Consider the following 20,418-nt stretch of genomic DNA (forward strand, 5'->3'; position numbering starts at 1 on the left):
TTTTGACAGAGGACTCAGAGCAGAATAACTTTGAGGTTGTATTTATATAGACCTTTCTGATAAAGCTTACTTAATTTTAGCCTTTCCTTCTTCTTTAACTCGTTATGGTCAAGGGCCAGTTGCTCTCCCTGTAGTTTTTAGTGTGGGATGAAAACTGAATTAGCCATACAGACACGGAGAACATACAAACTCATACAAATAGCGCAGCAGAGTTCCCTGGCTGTTCGCGTTCTTTCGGATCTGAACGCAGATGGGAGCATGCGCAATTGAAGCAGATTCCTGGCTATGCCCAACTGCGCATGCTCCCACAGGCTTCATGGCGGCGAAGTGCTCCCACAGGCTTCATGGCGGAGAGACCTGAATGAACACGAATATCCAGAAGATCGCACCCAGGAACTCTGCTGTGCAGCTCTGCAGTTTAAGGTCAGGGTTTTTTTAAGGGGCTTCTTTTTACCTAAGGCACAGTGTGGGGAGGGAGAGTGGAGGTGGCGATGGCAGGTAGTTAAAGGGGGCTTTTATTACATGGGGGTTTAGTTTCCCTTTAAAGTTGAACAACCCCTTTAAAACAAACTGTTTTACTTGTGAAGACTGCACCTCGCAAACACTGCAGTGCACTTGAACTCGTAATGGAAAGATAGCCGTGTGCTTTAAATGGAATCTTGGCAGTACACCGGTACTCTGAATGGAAACTTGGAACCTGTACTCTGAATAGGTAAATCATTGCCTGATAACTTCTGCTCACAAGATTTTCTAGTGCAATTTTATTTAAATGCAAGGCAGAATTTTTCCTTTTTATGTACAATCATGAGTATCATTAACAGCAGACACAGACGCTGCACATTTTTCTGCATCTCAGACTTCAGGAGACAATTGCTTACTCTGACGACACTAACAAAGGGAACATATGATTTAAAATACCGTATATACTCGTGTATAAGCCGACCCGTGTATAAGCCGAGGTACCTAATTTACCTAAGAAAACTGGAAAAATTTATTGACTCGTGTATAAGCCTAGGGGCTGATTGAAAATCAATCTGTACTTTGTACAGGAACGCTCCTCTAGTCATATAGACAGCCCTGCTGAGAATAAGGATTGCACTTCCCCAAGCAAACCAAAGGCGTCCATTGTATATGCTCTGAAAAGTGTAAGGCTAGATTATTACACCTTTAAAATAAATGAGAATGCCAGTCTGAAGCAATTTAATAAAGAAACAGATAATAAAAGATACTGCCCAGTATGAACTTCAAATATGATGCAGATCCATTTCTGATGAGACCCATAAAATATTAATGCAGGATTCTCCAGTACACCCAAGAAGCACACTGTGAGTTTGACAGTGATTAAATGTACTACATATATATTGAGAGTTTGAAATGCTTTGAGATTAATAACATGGTGAATCCAAACAGTTTGTCTCCTATGTGGAAGCAGCAGCTCACATCAATCGCGTAATATCGGATCCCTCACCTCCCTCTCCCATAGCGCATCAGGACTCTGTGACTGACGATCGCCGCCCGGAGCAGGTCCAGGAGCTCCGGGCGGCGCGTCCTTCCCTGCCGGCGTCCTTCCAAAATGGCGGCGCCCATGGCCGCCACGTGGGTAGAGGCGCCGGCGCCGCTACCCACGTGGCGGCCATGGGCGCCGCCATTTTGGGAGCGACGCCGGCAGGGAAGGACGCGCCGCCCGGAGCTCCTGGACCTGCTCCGGGCGGCGATCGTCAGTCACAGAGTCCTGATGCGCTATGGGAGAGGGAGGTGAGGGATCCGGTGAGGGATTGGCGTATGACCCGCGTATAAGCCGAGGTCGAGTTTTTCAGCACATTTTGGGTGCTGAAAAACTCGGCTTATACGCGAGTATATACGGTACTTAAAGTTCTGCCAGCATATGAGAACTGTTTATCAAAACATCTATACAATTACAATGTGTTTTGACAGAGAAAATGAACAAAAGCATGTTGCTGTCTGTTGTACAATACTGAATAATGGGATGTGCATTCTGGGTTGAAGTTATTAGGCTGTAGGATATTTTCTCTGCCATATGCTGGGGTTTCTGTAGGAAACAGCTAGATATAACATTGTATGTTCTGCTTGTGATTGAAATCATTTGACTGTGACTAGAACTGACTTCCCAATGAAAGTATCTTCTGAAGTGTTTGATACAAGCTTGGGCATTTTGGTGTTATTCACATTTAAATTAACCTTTGATATGATGCAGAGGGTGATATAGTGAGATACATTTCAATTGGTTTTCATTTTTTGTGGTTTTTCAGTTGAGTTATTGCTTTTTTTTTTATTCAGCAGCTCTCCAGATTGCAATATAAGTAATCTGGTTGCTAGGGTCCAAATTACACTCTTCCTGAGTCGGTGATAATAATAAAAAGTAGCAATAACAATAGATTTGTAGTCTTATGGAGCATTTGTTTTTAAGATGGGGTCAGTGACCCCTCCCCTCTTTGAAAGCTGGAAAGATCTAGAAGCAAGCAAATAATTCAAAAGCAATAAAAAAAAGAAAATGAAAACTAAATTGCTTAGATTAGCCATTATACATACTAAAGGTGAATTACCCCTTTACAATCACATCACCTTTTATTTAACTATAAGTATGATGTAGACATTCATATTCTACAACTATTTGCCCATAGTTTTTATTTTTTGTGGGGGTTTTTTGCCTTTTATTCAGCATTTCTCCAGTATGGAACTGCAGCAGCTATCTGGCTGCTAAAGTCCAGTTTACGCTAGCAACCGGGCAGTGGTTTGAACGAGAGACTGGAATATGAATAGGAGAGGGTCTGTGTAGAAAGATACGTAATACAAAGTAAAGATAACAACAAAATTGTAGCCTCATACAACAATCATTCTTTGGCTGCTGACCCCCATCTGAACTCTAGAAAGAGGTAGAAAAACAAAGACCACAATTAAAAGTTGATAAGAATGAGGCATTGTATAACATACCATACTAAAAGTTACTTTAAAGGTCAACAACCTCTTTAAGTAATTTTATACAGGTACGGGACCTGTTATCCAGAATGCTTGGGACTTGAAGTTTTCTGGAAAACAGATCTTTCCGTAATTTGGATCTTCATACCTTATGTCTACTAGCAAATCATGTAACCATGAAATAAACCCAATAGGCTGGTTTTGCTTCCGCAATGATTAATTATATCTTAGTTTGGATCAAGTACAAGGTACTGTTTTATTATTACAGAGAAAAAGTAAATCAGTTTATAAAAATTTGGATGATTTGGATAAAATGGAGTCTATGGGAGTTGGCCTTTCCTTAATTCGGAACTTTCTGGATAACGGGGTTCCAGATAATGGATAACTTTCCTGTATATATGTATTTAGGGGACAGTTAGCTGCTATTCTGATTCATCACGGAAAGCATGCTCTGAGCTCTTAATATTGCAACTAGGTGTCTTGAAAAGGATTATCTAAAAAGCAATGTTGTAAAACTTCCAACCCTAAAATTTTACACTCTAGTTCTGTAGTAGCCTATAGGTGCCCATAAGCACTGCAGACATGGTTACCTTTGATGGCAAAGTTGGCAGCCTGCTTATTTGTATGTGGATATCTAACTATGCCCTCCCCTGTCAGTCAATGATTCCATTTGAATTGCTGTGGAACAGACAAAACTAGGGCAACCCAAACTCACTGTCCACATACATTCCACCAAATGTGTTTCATTGAAATAGCTACACACTTGATTTCCATTCAACATCTATCACCATGGATGAACAGAAATGGAGGAGGTGTGTTGTGTCTGAGGGAATTCCAAGCCTAATTAATAACAAGAGGAAAGTTTGGGCTCTAAAAAAGGACACCTTTTAAAGGGATTCTGCCATGATTTTTATGGTGCAGCTTTTATTATTAAACTACACTGTTTACATTCCAGATAATTCATTCTACCATAAAAAATTGTATTCCTGTGTATTTTTAGTTGTAATATTGGTGTGTAGGCAGCCATCTCAGTTCGTTGTGCCTGATCCTGTGCTTTTAGAAAGAGTCAGCACTCATGATGGATAAGCTATTGTTACTCCTACCCAATGTCTCAGTGGGAATTGGATTTTTACTATTGTTTGATTTTCTCATATCAGAGCACAAGTCACATAACTGAGAGCCCCTGGGAAACTAACAACATACTTGGCCCCATTTTTAGACTTCAGAATTCAATATAAATTGTTTTTGTTTGCTCTTTATAACAATGGATTTCAGTGCAGAATTCTGCTGGAGCAGCACTATTAACTGAGCATTTTGAAAAATATTTTGATAGAATTCCTTAAGGTGCATAGAAAGTAGCATTCTCTTCTAGTATGCAGGACTCACCAGCATTGCTTATTCATAAGTCACAAATAGGCTGTTTTCCAGTCTACCTTTATACAGCTTCACATATGGATTGAACATACCTGTAAGATGTCATAATGCCCACATGTCCACAAAGCAGTGTTTTCCCCATAAAATGGAAATCTATTATGTACACACAAACTGAAAAGACAAGGAACTGCACTGTGAAATATAGCTTTTGTTGGTCTTGTCAGCAGTATGATTTGTGTGTGTTTAGCAGGCTATCTTGCTTCTAATGTTTTGCACAGGAGCTTGATTTATTTCACCTCCCTCTTGATAATAAATCTTTTCTGTTCATGCTGTTACTTGGTAGAGTCAAAAATCTTTGAAACGGCAGGGAGATATTTCCTAATGTTTTTGCCAGACTTTTTATCCACTTTATGAAGTCACTAGTCTAGAAAACATTTGGTTTTGTAACCCCATTAAAGGGTCCCTCCACATATATACAAATGTAGCAGTAGCCAGCTGTATAAAAGACCTGGAGGAGAGAACTCATTTCTGCTGCACAGTTTCAAGAGGCAGACTCAGAGAAAAGACAAGGGATAAACAAATAATAATTTAAAATTATTGATTAATAACATTCATACATATTGGAAAGTTTCTTAGCATTTCTTACCGCAGTGATGTCACAAAAGGGGCGGGCGGAAGTATAAATTCCGGCACCGGAACTGCTAGTTCGCAGGCAGGGAGAGCAGGAGAAGAGCTCAACCCAGACCTGCCCTCTACCTGAAGATTTTGTGCAGGTGTTGGCCCTGGTCCCCCAAGTTTCAGGCCGGCCAGCACATCACTTATATATGGGACCTTTTATCCAGAATGCTTGGGACCTAGGGTTTTCCAGATAAGAGATATTTTCATAATTTGAATCTCAGCTACTAAAAAAATCATATAAACAGGGTTTTCACCTTCCAAAACTTTTTCCAGTGCAGTTGTTTTCAGATTGTCCAGCAGAAATAATTTTTTTTTTCAATTGCTTTCCACTTTTTATTTTTTACCTGTTTACCAAAATTTTAGTTTAAAGTCTAATGTTTGTTTCTGGCGTTTCAGACTGGCAGCTCAGTAATCCAGGTGCAGATTCTGAACTGTTACAATTTGCTACATTAGTTGATATATTTCTCAGCAGCATCTGTGGAATATTAGCAACTATTGTATCAATTCCAAATCTGATTGGACTTTGTCATAAATATTTGGATAATCACCATACCCACACTATGATGTGGGGTTATCGGGTAAATATAAGGGTTACTTTTATAACCTAACTAAGGGAGGTGTAGACCCCCCGAAACGTTGTTCTGCATCTTTGTGGTAAACTTGGCTCAATAAAGGATTGCACAGCAAAAATGGTAGAGTGCTTTATCAGTTTGTGATTCTGCAATTGTAGGACCCGCACTCAAACCATATCCCAATGGCTGGCCAATTTCAACCCATACCTTCCCAACCTGCGGTTAACCCACAGGTTTCCGGTCAACCCACTAGGCATGCACTGACTATTTTGGATTCGGCTGAATCCTTCGCATAAGATTCGGCCAAATACCGAAACAAATCCTAATTTGCATATGCAAATTAGGGGTGGGAAGGGGAAAACATTTTTTAACTTCCTTGTTTTGTGACAAAAAGCCACGCGATTTCCCTCCCCACCCCTAAATTGGATATGCAAATTAGGATTTGGTTAGGCCAGGATTGTGCCAAATACAAATACTGCTGACAAAGGCCGAATCCCGAACCAAATCCTGGATTCCGTGCATCCCTACAACCCACACATCACTAGTATATACCTTTGTAGACACAATTTTATCATTGAAGGGTGAGGAAATGGTAATAAATTAAATTAAATAGATGTTGCTAATATTTTTTAATTGTGGGCTGTGGCTCCTTGCAGAGTCCTAGTAATTTATTAGCATTGTCTGCCATCAAAGAAAAGATCAACACTTTTGTCTGTTCTGTGAGCTATACTGTGGGTAGGTTTCTGCTGTAAGTAGGATCGCCTGCATTCCTAAAACACGTAAACCTTTATTTTATTGAGAATATTAATTTGCAATAAAAATAAACATTTCTAAATATCTTTTTGGAGGTGGCATATAATCCTCGGTTCTTTGTGGATTGAATGGTGGTGCACAATCTGGAAACCCTGCTGCATGAGGTTTTAAAAATCCATATATACCAAAAGAAAATCAGATGGCACTCACAACTAATGTGCTGAAACCCCGTAAGAGCACTTGAGAAAGGGGGAGCAACCTCGAAACGTTGTGTGGAGATCTCAATAAAACACCCTAAGGGTTTCAGCACATATGCTGTTGTGAGTTGCCATGTGATTTTCTTTTGGTATGTACAGTATATTATTTCTGCTAATTAAACACTACAGGTTTGCAAAACCTATATTAAATACTGGGAATGGAACATTTGTTTGCACAAACAAAAACAAAAAAAAATTTGCATATTTGATTGCGTGAATAACTTGTTTCATTCCCTTATGTGAGACAAGCACTACAATATATCACACATTTACTGGATTGTAATTGGGCCATTATAATATCAACACTAAATTTTTTTTTAACTGAACACCGTGCTTTGGCAAGTGGGTCAGAGAGTCTGCTTGTTTCAGTAAAAGCATTTTGCATAAATAAAGAGCAAATAGGAGAGACTTGCCAACAAGTCCTGAGCTGGAAAAGAAAAGGTATCATTAATAATCTTGTGTACACAACACTTGCATTTAAGATTGAATTGTCATTCCTTAGGAGGTTACTCATTTCCTCTTACTCAGCAACCTTTGATTTATTTGCTTGGCCTGCACACATTGCACGTCCTGCCATTCATATTAATACATACCAATTAAAGGGGCATATGCCCAAGCTGCAACACTGTAGAAAGGCTGTGGCACACACTTACTGGAACAAGGACCCAGGTGCTATTCAGAAAAAGATATATATCCATGTAGAAAGCTGAAGCACACTGGGATTTGTCAAGATAAAACTTATTTTATTAGATCAACGTTTCGGTCCTCACAGGGATCTTGATAAAGACATTGATCTAATAAAATACGTTTTATCTTGACAAATCCCAGTGTGCTTCAGCTTTCTACATGGATATATATATATAACGTCTTCAGGTGCTCCAAATGCCTGACATTGTCATCTTCGGAATCCATTAAACAGACTTTCCTTTATCTTCACCTTCACGATACTAGGGTCACTGACTGCAGCAATTTAAATAAAGTCATTTTGAAGCTAAAGATAAAAAATGTGTTTTTCATTTTTAGGTGAGGACTTTGCCGTGGTGCAGCAGGAGATTATAATGATGAAAGACTGCAAGCATACGAATATCGTGGCTTACTTTGGCAGCTATCTCAGGTACAGTTTTGATTGGAAAGTATTTAATTTGTAGCTTATGATTTTATTCAAATAGGATTACATTTGTCCCATGCCGATTTAGTAATGGAAACTTTCTTAGCGGTATAATAATGCAATATATTCATCTACTTGCTCTCACTCCATAAAGGCTCTAGCTCACATGGTTTAGAAATCAAGCATTTCCTTACACCTCTGTATCTATGGCTATTTTATATGTTTTAACAACTGTCAGAAGGGCAAAAAGTATTAGGGGGTTATTTATCAAAGTCCAATTTTATCTCAACATTTTCTGCTACAAACTCCAATCAAATCCGCTCGGGTTTTTACGCTTATTTATTATTAAATGTTCCCGAAAGTTTGCTTTGCAGGAAAAAATCAGATTTTCAAAATTTTTGGGATTTTTCACCCGAAAACACTGATTTCTTATGCTTTTTTGCCCGAAAACTCCAAAAATTCGTAATATTGCACGAAACCCATCGGCCGAATCTTTCACGAAGGATTCAGGGGTTTGTCCGAATCCAAAATAGTGGATTCGGTGCATTTGTTCAGATAGGGATTATTAGCTCTAAATTAACAAACCCTACTATTCCCTAAACTGCAGCATTTGTTAAAAAAGCTATACACGGGCAGATTTAGGCTGCAGATTTGCCACATTCAGACTGAGTTGGCAGCTTATCTGCCCATGTATAGATTGGGACCTCCTGTGTGGCACCAGCCTATCTGCTTCAACCCAAATCTGTTTCTCCTTAGCAGCACATGTATTATGTAAACACTTCCTCTAAGGGTCAGGGCACACGCTCAGATTCAGGGAGATTAGTCGCCCGGCGACAAATCTCATTTTCTTCGGGGAGACTAATCTGCCTCACTAAGGAAACTTCAGGCGACTTTGAAAAATGAAGCGCTCAGAGTGCCATCCCGCCGGGGATTTACTTTCTTGCTGGTGGGAGGCAGTTCGGGGAGATTAGTCGCCCCCCAAAGAAGAGGAGATTTGCAGCCGGGTGAATAACTAAACTAGAACAAACTGGAAAAATGGAAGATAAATAGACAAATGCCACAGCAAGTCTGCCCAGCTGGGCGCCTGCAAACTGGATGTGGCTCTCTAAGTGATTTTTATACCCTATGCATGGCCCAAAACCTCCATAGGTCTATTTATACGATGTCATTATTTTATAATAATCTATCTCACTCAAGTGAAATAGGGGATAATTGGCCCACTGTGGAAAATCTTGGGCAGAAAGGTTATACATTTGTGTCATATTGGGTAAAGTAAACAATAAACAGCATTTGAGGGAAATATTATTTTATTGCTGTTGTACCCATTTGTCAGTTAAACTAATCATCAAAGACAGGGGTTAAAGTAGAAATAATGATACCTCTACTTGATTCTGGAGCAACGTATTTTCTGATTTGATTCTAACATGCTGAATAGGAGTCTTTGTCTGTCACTGTAGCTACATGAAGGCACGGTTGGGAGAAAATTCACTTGTCCATATTGCAGGCACAGAAAAGCCTTATGGTTCCTTTATTGGCTAAAATGGTATGTTTCTCCTGATTACCATTCAATGAAAGCCATCGTTTTTAAAGGGGACCTTTCACCCAGACATAAAAAGCTGTATAATAAAAGTCCTTTTCAAATTAAACATGAAATCCAATTTCTATTTTTTTATTAAAGCATTCATAGCTGTTGCAAGCTCATTTAAAAATCTCAGCTGTCAATCAAAGTGTCTGCCCATCCTCTAAGCCTTAGGCAAAGAGGCGGGGCAGAAAATTACTTTCACTTTCCATTCAGCACTTCCTAGATGTCACTGCTCTCCCCACAATCCCCCGTTCTCTTCACCAATTGTGTACCCAGGGCATGGGGATGGACATTGGGTCCCCCATTCTGGTGCACAAACAAGATTCTGAGATGATGCAAGGCTTGTCTTAATAACAGGAGGATTTCAGATTCCAGGAATTCCAGCAAACTATGCTCTAGCTGAGCTATTTAATTAAAATTTATTACAGCTGAAGTACAGATCTATCTCTAGCTTTTTATTTTTTGTAAGTAGGTAATTAATTGTAAAATGCACCATTCATATGTACCTAAATTAAATATTTCTTTTACTGCCATTTTTATTAGTGGTGGCTTTAATTGTTTGCTCTTACGAGGAGTGACTCTCATTAAACTTCTGTGCCACAACATTCCTTGGTCCTCGAGGCTTGCTAGAATCTCCAATACTATTTAGTTAAACAGTCCCATAAGCAAATTAGTCCCATGATGAATTTTGATTGCTTTTGATACCTTTGTATTAAGAGAGCAGTAAAACAGATATCATTCATCTTGGGCTACTTACTCATAGACTGTTTTTCTATTTTTAAGGCTTTCACATTTTAGAGTTTTTAAAAATAGATTAATTGTAGAATAAATAACATTAATTGGGTATGGTTCATCTAGGTCATTAGGCCTTATAGGAGCTGAATTCAGAATTTTGTTCGAAACCAGATTCTTACCTTTTTTTGAAGGTATGTTTTAAAGAGCTGGACAACATAAGAGGACTTTTTTTCTGGGTGATGCATTTTTTGCTCACATTTGAGTGCGTAAATTAGGGTCAGTTCCATATTTGGAGAATTTTTTATTAGGCCATAAACATTAATTGTAGATTCATTGTATCACTTGTATTTATTGTAATCTGTGTATAAAAACCTATCAGTAAACTTACCAAAATGTTATTTATATAAATGCCAGGAGCCAGGTAGAGGCTCAGTTTGGGGTATCAAATTCTTCTCATCTTTTTAGTAATATGATTCATATCTTTTAGTAGATTGAGCCTGCAGACTTATTGCAGCTATATTAAGCAATATATCAATGAGAATTTAGGGGTTTATTTACTAAAATCTGAATTTATCTCATATTTTATTTAAAAAGAAAACATGACCAAATTCACATGCTCGATTTGATCCTATTTATTAATAAAATAGCCCAAATTAATTGGATCCCAGAAAAACTTGATAAAATGAAGCGAAAACCAGAATAGCTCAAAAAATTTTTGCCCAAAAAGTCGGATTTTCAGGCTGAACCCAGCGCATACCACGAAAACTTCAATTGAGATAGGTGCCTCTACCATTGACTTTTACAGGACCTCGACAGGTCTGCAGATTTTCGGATTCAGGCTTTTTGCAGCATCAGGGTATAATAAATCTTTAAAAATTAGTTTTTTCCCACTAGAAATTCAAGTTTTTGCCCCGAAAAGCCTGACCAGATGAATTTCGAGGTTTAGTAAATAACCCCCAAAATCATTCAGCCCCTACTACCTTTATAGGAGGGATCTTATACTCAAGACTGTTCTACGTCCATTCAATGCCATTCCGCAAAATGATATGCAGGCTGTTGGTAGAGGACACCAACAAACTGATGTGGTCCTCGCCCTGACACATTTTTAAAACTGCCCAATAGATCTGTCAATTCGACAGTGTATGGCCAACTTTAGGCTAATAGCTATTATTTTGTTTTTCTAGGAGAGATAAGCTGTGGATTTGCATGGAGTTTTGTGGAGGTGGTTCTTTGCAAGATATCTACCATGGTAAATATTTCATGTATTGAACGTAAATTTCTAATTTGTATGTTTTATTTAAAGAATGTGAGAAGTAGAACTGCAAACAGTAACATTAACACAACTACAGGTAGGGAACTTGTTATCCAAAACATTCCAGACCTGGGGATTTACAGATAAAGGATCTTTCTGTAATTTGGATCTTCATACCATAAGTCTACAAGAAAATCATGTAAACATTAAACAACCCCTGCCTTTCCATAATTAGGAGCTTTCTAATTAATGGGTTTTCAGATAACAGATCCCATATCTGTAATATAAAATATCAAAACTTATACATAGAAATATGTATGAAAAAACAGCCAAAATAATGTGTTTTGACCTCTAATATACACAATCCATTTGTTTGGGATAGATGCAAATACAAAAGCAGGCAGGTATGAGGGTGTATACTAGGGGGAAAATGCATCAGCACTTTTTTACTTTTTCATTATTAGCTGGAGCTGAAGAAAAAGCAGTTTATTAATTCATAAAACGAGGACCGGTTGCAAATTTTCTCAGAATGTCACTGTCTTCATCATTCATCAAGTTAATTTAAAGGTGAACTACCCCTTTCCTGAGCATTCTTGTGATTCTGGCCAGAAAATATGACCATCTATACTAGGGATGCACTGAATCCGGGATTTAGTTCGGGATTCTGTCTTTTTCAGCAGGATTCTGATTCAGCCTAATCCTTGTGTCTGACTGAACCAAATTCTAATTTGCATATGCAAAATAAGGGGCAGGAAGGGAAATTGTATAACTGTTTGTCACAAAACAAGGAAGTAAAAACAATTTTTTAAACTTTTTCCCTTCCTGTCACTAGTTTGCATATGCAAATTAGGATTCGGCCAAATCTTTCATGCAGGATTCGGGTATTTGGCCAAATCCAAAATAGTGGATTCGGTGCATCCCTAATCGATACCAAAAATAGGGCATTTTGGAAAAAAAATACATCTCTGGGATATTGTATTCTCAAAAATACTTTCCAAAAATTTGTTAATATCACTTTCATTTCACATTTCAAACTGGTACAGCTGTTATAATTCAGTTGTTAATTGTTTTATAACACCGGTATCAACATTTTGTCAACATTTATTCTATGGACTTAAAAATAATGCATTATAATGTGACTCCAGGGGTTGTTTGTTCCTGGAGACTATGCTGCAGAGTCTATGCTGTATATACGTACATCCGAACTCACAGACTAGGAACCACAATTGTTTCTTTATTCTATGAATGTGCAGCACGGATAGATGTACATTACACAAACAACAGCAACTGCACCATTTCAGGACACAGTACTTCTGATATATTTGGTTTCACTGTCTAATACACCGTACGTGTCTTTTATTTTCCCCCCACAGTTACTGGACCGCTTTCAGAACAACAGATTGCGTATGTTTCCCGGGAAACGCTGCAGGTACTTCAGCTTATCTGCTATGTTATTTAAGTCAAAAGTAACCTTGGAGGCTATGTTGGCCCAGGAATTCTGTCTTCGGAGCCTACTTGGTTTAACAGCAGTGTTATAAATAAACGTTCCACCTTGTTAGTAGCTAAGGGTGCACCTTAACCTGCCACTGATAACCTCTTATTTTGTGGACTTTTAATTTAGGTTCAGATTATTTTCCCCAAAAAGGGCTTTGAGCAATTTAGGATATCTGTTTTTTGGAAAGTGAATTTGTATCACATACATACACAGTTATATTTAATATATAGGGATTCCCTGAATCCAGGATTTGGCAGGAATTCTGCCTTTATATATTTGCATATATAAATTAGGGGCAGGAAAGGAAAATCACATGATTTCTTGTCATAAAAAAGGAAGTCAAAACGTTTTCCCCACTTTTTCCTTTCCTGTCCCTAATTTTCATATGAAAATTAGCATTCTGATTTGGTTTGGTATATGGCCAAATCTTTCGCAAAGGATTCAGAGATTCGTTCGTATCCCAAATACTGGATTTGGTGCATCCCTAATAATATATTTTTTATATAGTGCTGGCATATTCCAAAACTCTTTTAAAGATTTTATATTCTTCACATCAGCCCTTGCCCCAATGGAGCTTAAAGGAATTGTTCATTATAAAAATAAAAACTGGGTAAATAGATAAACTGTGCAAAATAAAAAATGGTTCTAAGTTAGTTACACATGTAATATATAAAGGCTGGAGTGACTGGATGTCTAACAGAACAGAACACTACTTCCTGCTTTTCAGCTCTTTGTTTCCACTGACTGGTTACCGTGGTGACTAGGCAGAAACCAATCAGTGACTTGAGAGGGTGCACATGGACTATAATTTTTGCTTTTGAATCTGAGCTGAATGCTGAGGATCAATTGCAAACTCACTAAACAGATATGTCCCCTGTGGGCCCCCTTCAAATCGCTGACTAATTCAGATTTAGAGAGCTGCAAAGCAGGAAGTAGTGTTCTGGCTATTATGTTAGACATCCAGTCTCTCCAGCCTTTATACATTACATTTTTGGCTAACTAACTATATTAGAAACATTTTTATTTTGCCTAGCCGATTATCTATTTACCCAGTTTTTATTTTTACTCTGAACTGTTCCTTTAAGGTCCCTTCACATACACACACATTAGAGCCAGCCTGCATGTGTGTTTTCAGAATAAAGGAGGAATCCTGCAGAATCACTTGCATACAGATAATGTTCTGGGTGAAATCAAATCTAAGACTGCAGCAGTGCTAACACAGCATCATGGTGTCTTATCATGCTGCCCATTACATTGTGGACAAATGTGGTTGTTAGTGCAGCCTCTGTTCTCATTGGGTGATGGCTGCACGCTCATAAGCTTTGAGCCAGCTAAAAATCCTAATGATATGCTCATTGCACATACATATATGGGATTTGTCATCCAGAATGCTCGGGACCTGGGGTTTTCCAGATAACAGATCTTTCTGTAATCTGGATCTTATTATAAGTCTACTATAAAATTGTGTTATCATTAAATAAACCCAATAGGCTGGTTTTGCTTCCACTAAGGATTAATTATATCTGAGTTGGAATCAAGTACAAGATACTGTTCAGTCTCAATTCAGATTTAAGGATGTTTGATTGACTGGAATAGCTCCTTTGGTTTGACCACTTTACTAATAATCATCATCAAAATCATACTTTGCATTGTGAAATGCTTTAATTTCTTTTCATGGTACCAGCCCAATTATTTGGACAATGTATTCAGGCCATTCATGAAAAAACTAACTCCCAGTTTCCCCTTAGTTCCTGCTGTCAGAGCAGCTGCATCCTGCAGCCCATGTGCATATCCGTGTAACAGTGACTGCGCACACACATTGGCAAGCTGTTAGAGATTTTCATATTACACTGGCCTCCTGTCCTTTCAAATCCCACCACACCCAGTCCTACATAACTGCCAGCACTTCCACTCATCACTTTCTCATAGGAAATCACTGGCAACTTTATCTGGAGTATTTTCTATACAGCAGCAATTAAAGCAGAAATGCCTGTCTCTGACAAACCTAACATTATAAATTCAGTTTGGAGGCAGTTGCTTAAAGGACATGCAAAACCTGATACAGTAGAATTGTCAATATATAAGGCACCCCTCCAGTCACTAAGTTGTTTCCCCTGGGTTGGTGCTCTTTTTCGGAAAAATAAACACTAGTCAGGGGAATAACTTGTGCAGCACTGCGCCTCCATGTTTCTTACTTTTTCCAGTTGCCCCCCAGTAGACTTTTTGAATTTTACTCTAGTACACATGCAGCTGTACAAGAGACACCTGTGAAAAGTAAGTAAAAAGGCAACTTGACACTAGTTTTTTCCAACAGAACCAGAAACTAGTGTACTCGGCCCGGGTGCAGGCTGAACAGCCAGGCCGCTCACCTAAACCCCCCCGACGCAGTTTTTAACATGGATTAACATTGGCACAAGCATCCGGTGTGCCCAGGTGCAATCACACCCCCAGTAGTTCCGACCAACCCTGGGAAAAAGTGGGACCAACCCTGGGAAAAACTGCATTTAGATTTATTGAGGGGTGGGACTCTATCATATTGGCACGTTCCAGTTAAATTGGCTTTCCTTGTCATTTAAAGAGGTTCACTTTATGTTAAACTTTTAGTATGTTATAGAATGGCTAATTCTAAGCAACTTTTCAACTGGTCTTCATTATTTATTTTCTATAATTTAATTATTTGCCTTCTTTTGACTCTTTCCAGCTTTCAAATGGGGTTCACTGACCCCATCCAAAAACAAATACTCTGTAAGGCTACAAATAGTATTTGTTATTGCTACTTTTGATTGCTTTCTATTCAGGCCTCTCCTATTCATATTCCAGTCTCTTATTCAAATCAGTGCGTGGTTGCTAGGGTAATTTAGACCCTAACAACCAGATTGCTGAAATCGCAAACTGGAGAGCTGCTCTAAAAAATGATAACCAATTGCAAATTGCCTCGGAATATCACTCTCTACAATCTACATGATACTAAAACTCAAAAGTGAACAACCCCATTAAGTTTTTTGGAGACCTTGCAGGTAGAATCCTGTGCGGGTCCATTTTTTGGAACCAGACCCGTACCTGCAATCCACAACCCGCATTCTTACCTGCTTGGACCCGTTACCCGACCCACAAGTACCTTATCCGCAACCCGGAACCGCGACCTGCTGACGATCAAGAATCAGGAAATGCTGTCATTATATACCGGAATTGACCTCATCGGGAGTAGGTGTGATCAGGGGGAAAAAAGCAGTAAACCCGGAAGTGACATCATCGGAAGTAGACGTTATTGAGAAGACTCGTGGCCCAACCCGCAGAACCGCCGACCCGCGTCTATAACCGCAGCCCGCAGGTTTCTGCTGGTACCTGCAGGTACCTGACCCGCTACAGGACTCTACTTGCAGGTCTATGCTAGGGACAACTGGGAAAGGAAAGTGAAACGGCGATACATTATTACTTATACCTTGGGCTTTCCGTGTCCTGATTTTCTAAACTGCTTGTGTTTCCTAGAGCAAGCATCAGTACCAGTGCCATCATGCATTTACCAGTCAAGTGAACGGGAGGTGGCATTGGTTGTTTTGGGTGCTTTTCCCCTAATTAATAAGGGGAAACGAATGGAGAATGCACCAAATGTGCTGTAAATCCTAATCTGGTAGAAATACATACTAAATCCATTAAAACTCAATGACAACTGCAGGGCCTTCACCCCAGAGTACATGTCCTGCACAAGTTGATTCTAACATAGTCTGGTTGTACCCATGTTCTACTAGGTTGTGGGTGGAAAAAAATATCTCCCCAGTAGTTGGTAAAATTTAATTTTAATAATAAATTTCAATTGGTCGAATTTATGGGAGTTTTAAAAAACTCACATGAATTCGAAATTTGACCTTTGATAAATGTGCCTCTAATTGTAATAAGTTAGTGCTTGCCTATGGACCAACTATTATCTGAAAATATGTATCTGTATTTAGCAACCTTGTTGCTGCCGCTAGTAATGAAATGTAGTCACATTGAGATTATTGTTTTTTTCCCTCACATCACTCACTACCTCACATAAATGCCTTGCCAATTCTTACAGTTGACGTCAGGTGTCCTTTGGTATTGTTTCATAATGCTGCTTGGCTATATTAGCGTGTACATATCTCCTCCTTAGCACCACTGCTTGCACCTTTGGTAAACTCCACATGACGAAATCACTATTACTTAGCAGATTCCTGGGCAAACACATCAACTATTTACATTTCCAGCTCTAGCAATGTCATTGCTTTAACCAGGTCAGGGCAAGAAGTCGATCTGCAGCACTCTGGCTGTTGTTAAAGGAAAACTATACCCCCCGAACAATGTCTCTATAAAAAGATATTGCATAAAACAGTTCATGTGTAAAACCCTGCTTCATGTAAATAAACCATTTTCATAATAATATACTTTTCTAGTAGTATGTGCCATTGGGTAATCATGAATAGAAAATTGCCATTTTAAAAAACAAGGGCCACCCCCTGGGATCGTATGATTTACGGAGCATACAAACAAGTCATACTTATTAGGTCACATGAGACAATTAACAGACAGAGTTCTGTCTTTTTCTTCCACACTTCTTCCTGTTACAGTTAGAGTTGTAGTATTTCTGGTCAGGTGATCTCTGAGGCAGCACACAGACCATCACAAAATGGTGGTTCAAGGCAAGATGATGTAAAAGGGCAATATTTACTTAAATATATAACAGTTTGGTCATATTCTTTAATATGCCACTTAATATGATATAAACTATCTGTTGCATAAATATTCATTTTGGGGGTAAATTTTTCCTTTAAGTTACCATGCCCATGGTAGCATAGTGCAAGTTAAAGCACATTTATTTAAATGGGATTGAAAGCCTCAAAAAGGAATTGGGCTTAAACTCTGGTCCATTGAGCACTTTTACAATTTATTTTCATCTTCTGTTTGTAAGGAGAAATAAAACTTAACTGAAGAAGTAGCTATAAATGTTGTACATTATGTTTTGGGTTTTTGTACCAGCCCAAGGCAACCACAGCACTTTAGCAGCAGATCTGTGTCTCCAAAGATGCCCCAGTAGCTCCCCATCCCCATTTCTGCTGATTTACTGCACATGCTCTGTGCTGCTGTCACTTACTGAGCTTAGGGACCGACGCATAATATACAGTACATATAGAATAGAAATGTCAAACTATAAGGCTGATTAGTAATTAATACAGATAACTACTACATGGCAGCACAGAAACCAGTGCAATTAGCATCAGAATGTAATAATCAGCCCTGTAGCATCAGCTTATATTACAGGCCAACCTCATTTTCTGCTTGATCATTTGCAAGTACCCCTAAGCTTAGCTTCTCAAAAGCCCACTGAGCTCATGTGAGACACTTTCCAAGATGGTGACCCCGTGTGACAAGTTTAAAGTTATGGATCATTGCTGCTAATTGGGAAGCTGAAACTTTAGGCTGGTGCAATAAGTTCAGTACATAAAATATGGCAGTATAGAAACAGTATTCAACTTCTACAAGTGACCCTTACTGTCTCTATGCTTCTTTTTTCTAGTTGACCCTTGGTTTGGTAACAAAAGCCTGCTATTAGCAGTCTAGAAATGCAAATATCTCAGAATCCATTAAAAACAGTAAATACAATGTAAATTGCAAAAGAGCTAAATCAAGCTGATTTTTGGGCTTAGGTCCCCTTTAAGAAATTCTCGTGGGAGGTGGGATGCAAGTGAGCCATTTAAAAGGGACATTTTTGAAGGTTTGGTGTAAGCAGGCTTTTAAGGAGTCATGATACAAACATACCTATTAAACTGAATATTTGGGGAGAGTCTTTTGGAATTATATGTATTTTAAGAGGAATTTAAAAGGAGTTTCCTCTGGATGCTCTGGTTTCCTTCCCCACTCCAAACCAATTGAAGGCATGATAATTTTTTCCTGATTGGTTTCATTGACTGTAGTGTGAACAAGGATATAGAGTGTCATATTCACTGGGGAAAGGACTGATGTGAATGATGTATAAAATCTGTTAAGCATTTCTAAATATGTAGGCTCTTTTTAAATAATGAATGACAATAATGTATAGCATAAGCATGCCCATGTTAATGTCTGTGTAAGCAGGGTGCCAAGCATATAGCTAGAGCTTAGTTGTTTCATCTTTCATTGTGAAAAATATATATGCAGTTTTTTGTTTTTTTGCTGCAGGGATTATATTATCTGCACAGTAAAGGAAAGATGCACAGAGACATCAAGGTAAGAATTATAGGATTTCTTTTTAAATTTGTGTGTGTCTTTCTTTCTGACGAACGGGAGAACTGAAAAAAGTGTTAAAAGCTGAACAACACCTTTAAGTGAAGCTGGAAGATGACTTTACTTCTATGGCTTTGAGAGGCCACAGAACTGTGATAACCTCCCCACCCCCACGGCGTTATTGGTGAAATAATCACAGTTCTAGGGTTTCTTCAGAATGCCTGGTGTGAGTTGCTCTTATTCTGTATCTTCCCCCACCTAGCTGTAGTCTGGATTGTTTGCTTACAAAAAGATTGCTCTTGCTCCAATTTCAGAATTAACTTGCAAAACAAACTGCTCATTTTTTTCAAATAAAATAACATTTTAGATGTGCTATGATTAATTATCCTTAAAAATGTTGGCTGGAAGCACGAGTTCTGTTTTGGATTATGTTAATATACTTTTTTTATGGTTTCTTCCCTTCAGTCAAGATGCCTTCCATTGTACTATTCCTTCTTGCTCTGCCCGCGCCAGATAAACAGCAGAATATGAATGTCTTGATTCTATCCAGCTCGAGATGTTTCTGCAGTAATTAATCTTGTGATATTTTTTTGCCAGTTTCCCATATATAGCAATTCCAGCTTCAAGGAGTTGGCTGCAAATTACTCTTTCACCCTTAAAGGAGAACTTAACTCTCAAAAAGAATATGGCAGTAAATGCTGTATTTCATATACTTATCGTGCCAGCCTACAGATTCGGCATCTCTATAACAATAATGGTGAATGCACAGTAGCTCTCCACTTTCTTGCTAGTCCATCATTTGTGTGTCATTTACAGGGCATGTGCTTAGTGTGCTCTGGGCTGCTGATCTCCCATTATGTCTCCATAGAGATCTGTACCGTTGTGGGCATCTTCAGGGTGACAGTTCTAAACTGCTTAATGGCAGTAATGGCTTTGTGCTGGCAGGGAAGTCCAAAACAAGCTTGTCATGTCAAGCCTATTTCTTTGTTAATAACAGTAACACCAAAAAAAATTAAAGTGTTTTGAAGTAATGAAAATATAATGTACTGTTGCGCTGCACTGGTAATACTAATGTGTTTGCTTCATAAACACTACTATAGTTTATATAAACAAGCTGCTGTGTAGCCATGGGGGCATCCATTCAAAGCTGAAAAAGGAGAAAAGGCACAAGATACACAGCAGATACCAGATAAGCTCTGTTGTATACAATGGGATCCTTCAGAACTTATCTGTTATATCCTGTGCTTGGATGGCTGCCCCCATGGCTACACAGCAGCTTTTATATAAACTATAGTTGTGTTTCTGAAGCAACACACCAGTTGTACCAGTGCTGGGCAACAGTACAATGTCATTCCTTTAAAACACTTTCATTTTTTTGGTGCTACTGTCGCTTTAAGCCAAGTAGTGTAACAACCAAGTCTCCTTAATTTTCACCGGGCTGTTATCCTCCATCTGT

The 20,418-nt window shown here is 38.7% G+C and overlaps 1 protein-coding gene across 6 annotated transcripts in view; it reads left to right on the forward strand.

Moving 5' to 3' along the window:
- The window catches only part of map4k3.L (mitogen-activated protein kinase kinase kinase kinase 3 L homeolog), a 181,181-nt gene that overhangs the window by 82,136 nt on the left and 78,627 nt on the right, over positions 1-20,418 (forward strand). For all 6 annotated transcript variants that reach the window (XM_041562695.1, XM_041562696.1, XM_041562697.1 and 3 more), the window contains exons 3-6: positions 7,595-7,685; positions 11,181-11,245; positions 12,622-12,677; positions 18,918-18,965. In XM_041562695.1, coding sequence (XP_041418629.1) covers positions 7,595-7,685; positions 11,181-11,245; positions 12,622-12,677; positions 18,918-18,965 — 260 coding nt within the window. The remainder of the gene's footprint in view (positions 1-7,594; positions 7,686-11,180; positions 11,246-12,621; positions 12,678-18,917; positions 18,966-20,418) is intronic.

Source organism: Xenopus laevis, chromosome 5L, assembly GCF_017654675.1.
Source record: "Xenopus laevis strain J_2021 chromosome 5L, Xenopus_laevis_v10.1, whole genome shotgun sequence".
NCBI lineage: Eukaryota > Metazoa > Chordata > Amphibia > Anura > Pipidae > Xenopus > Xenopus laevis.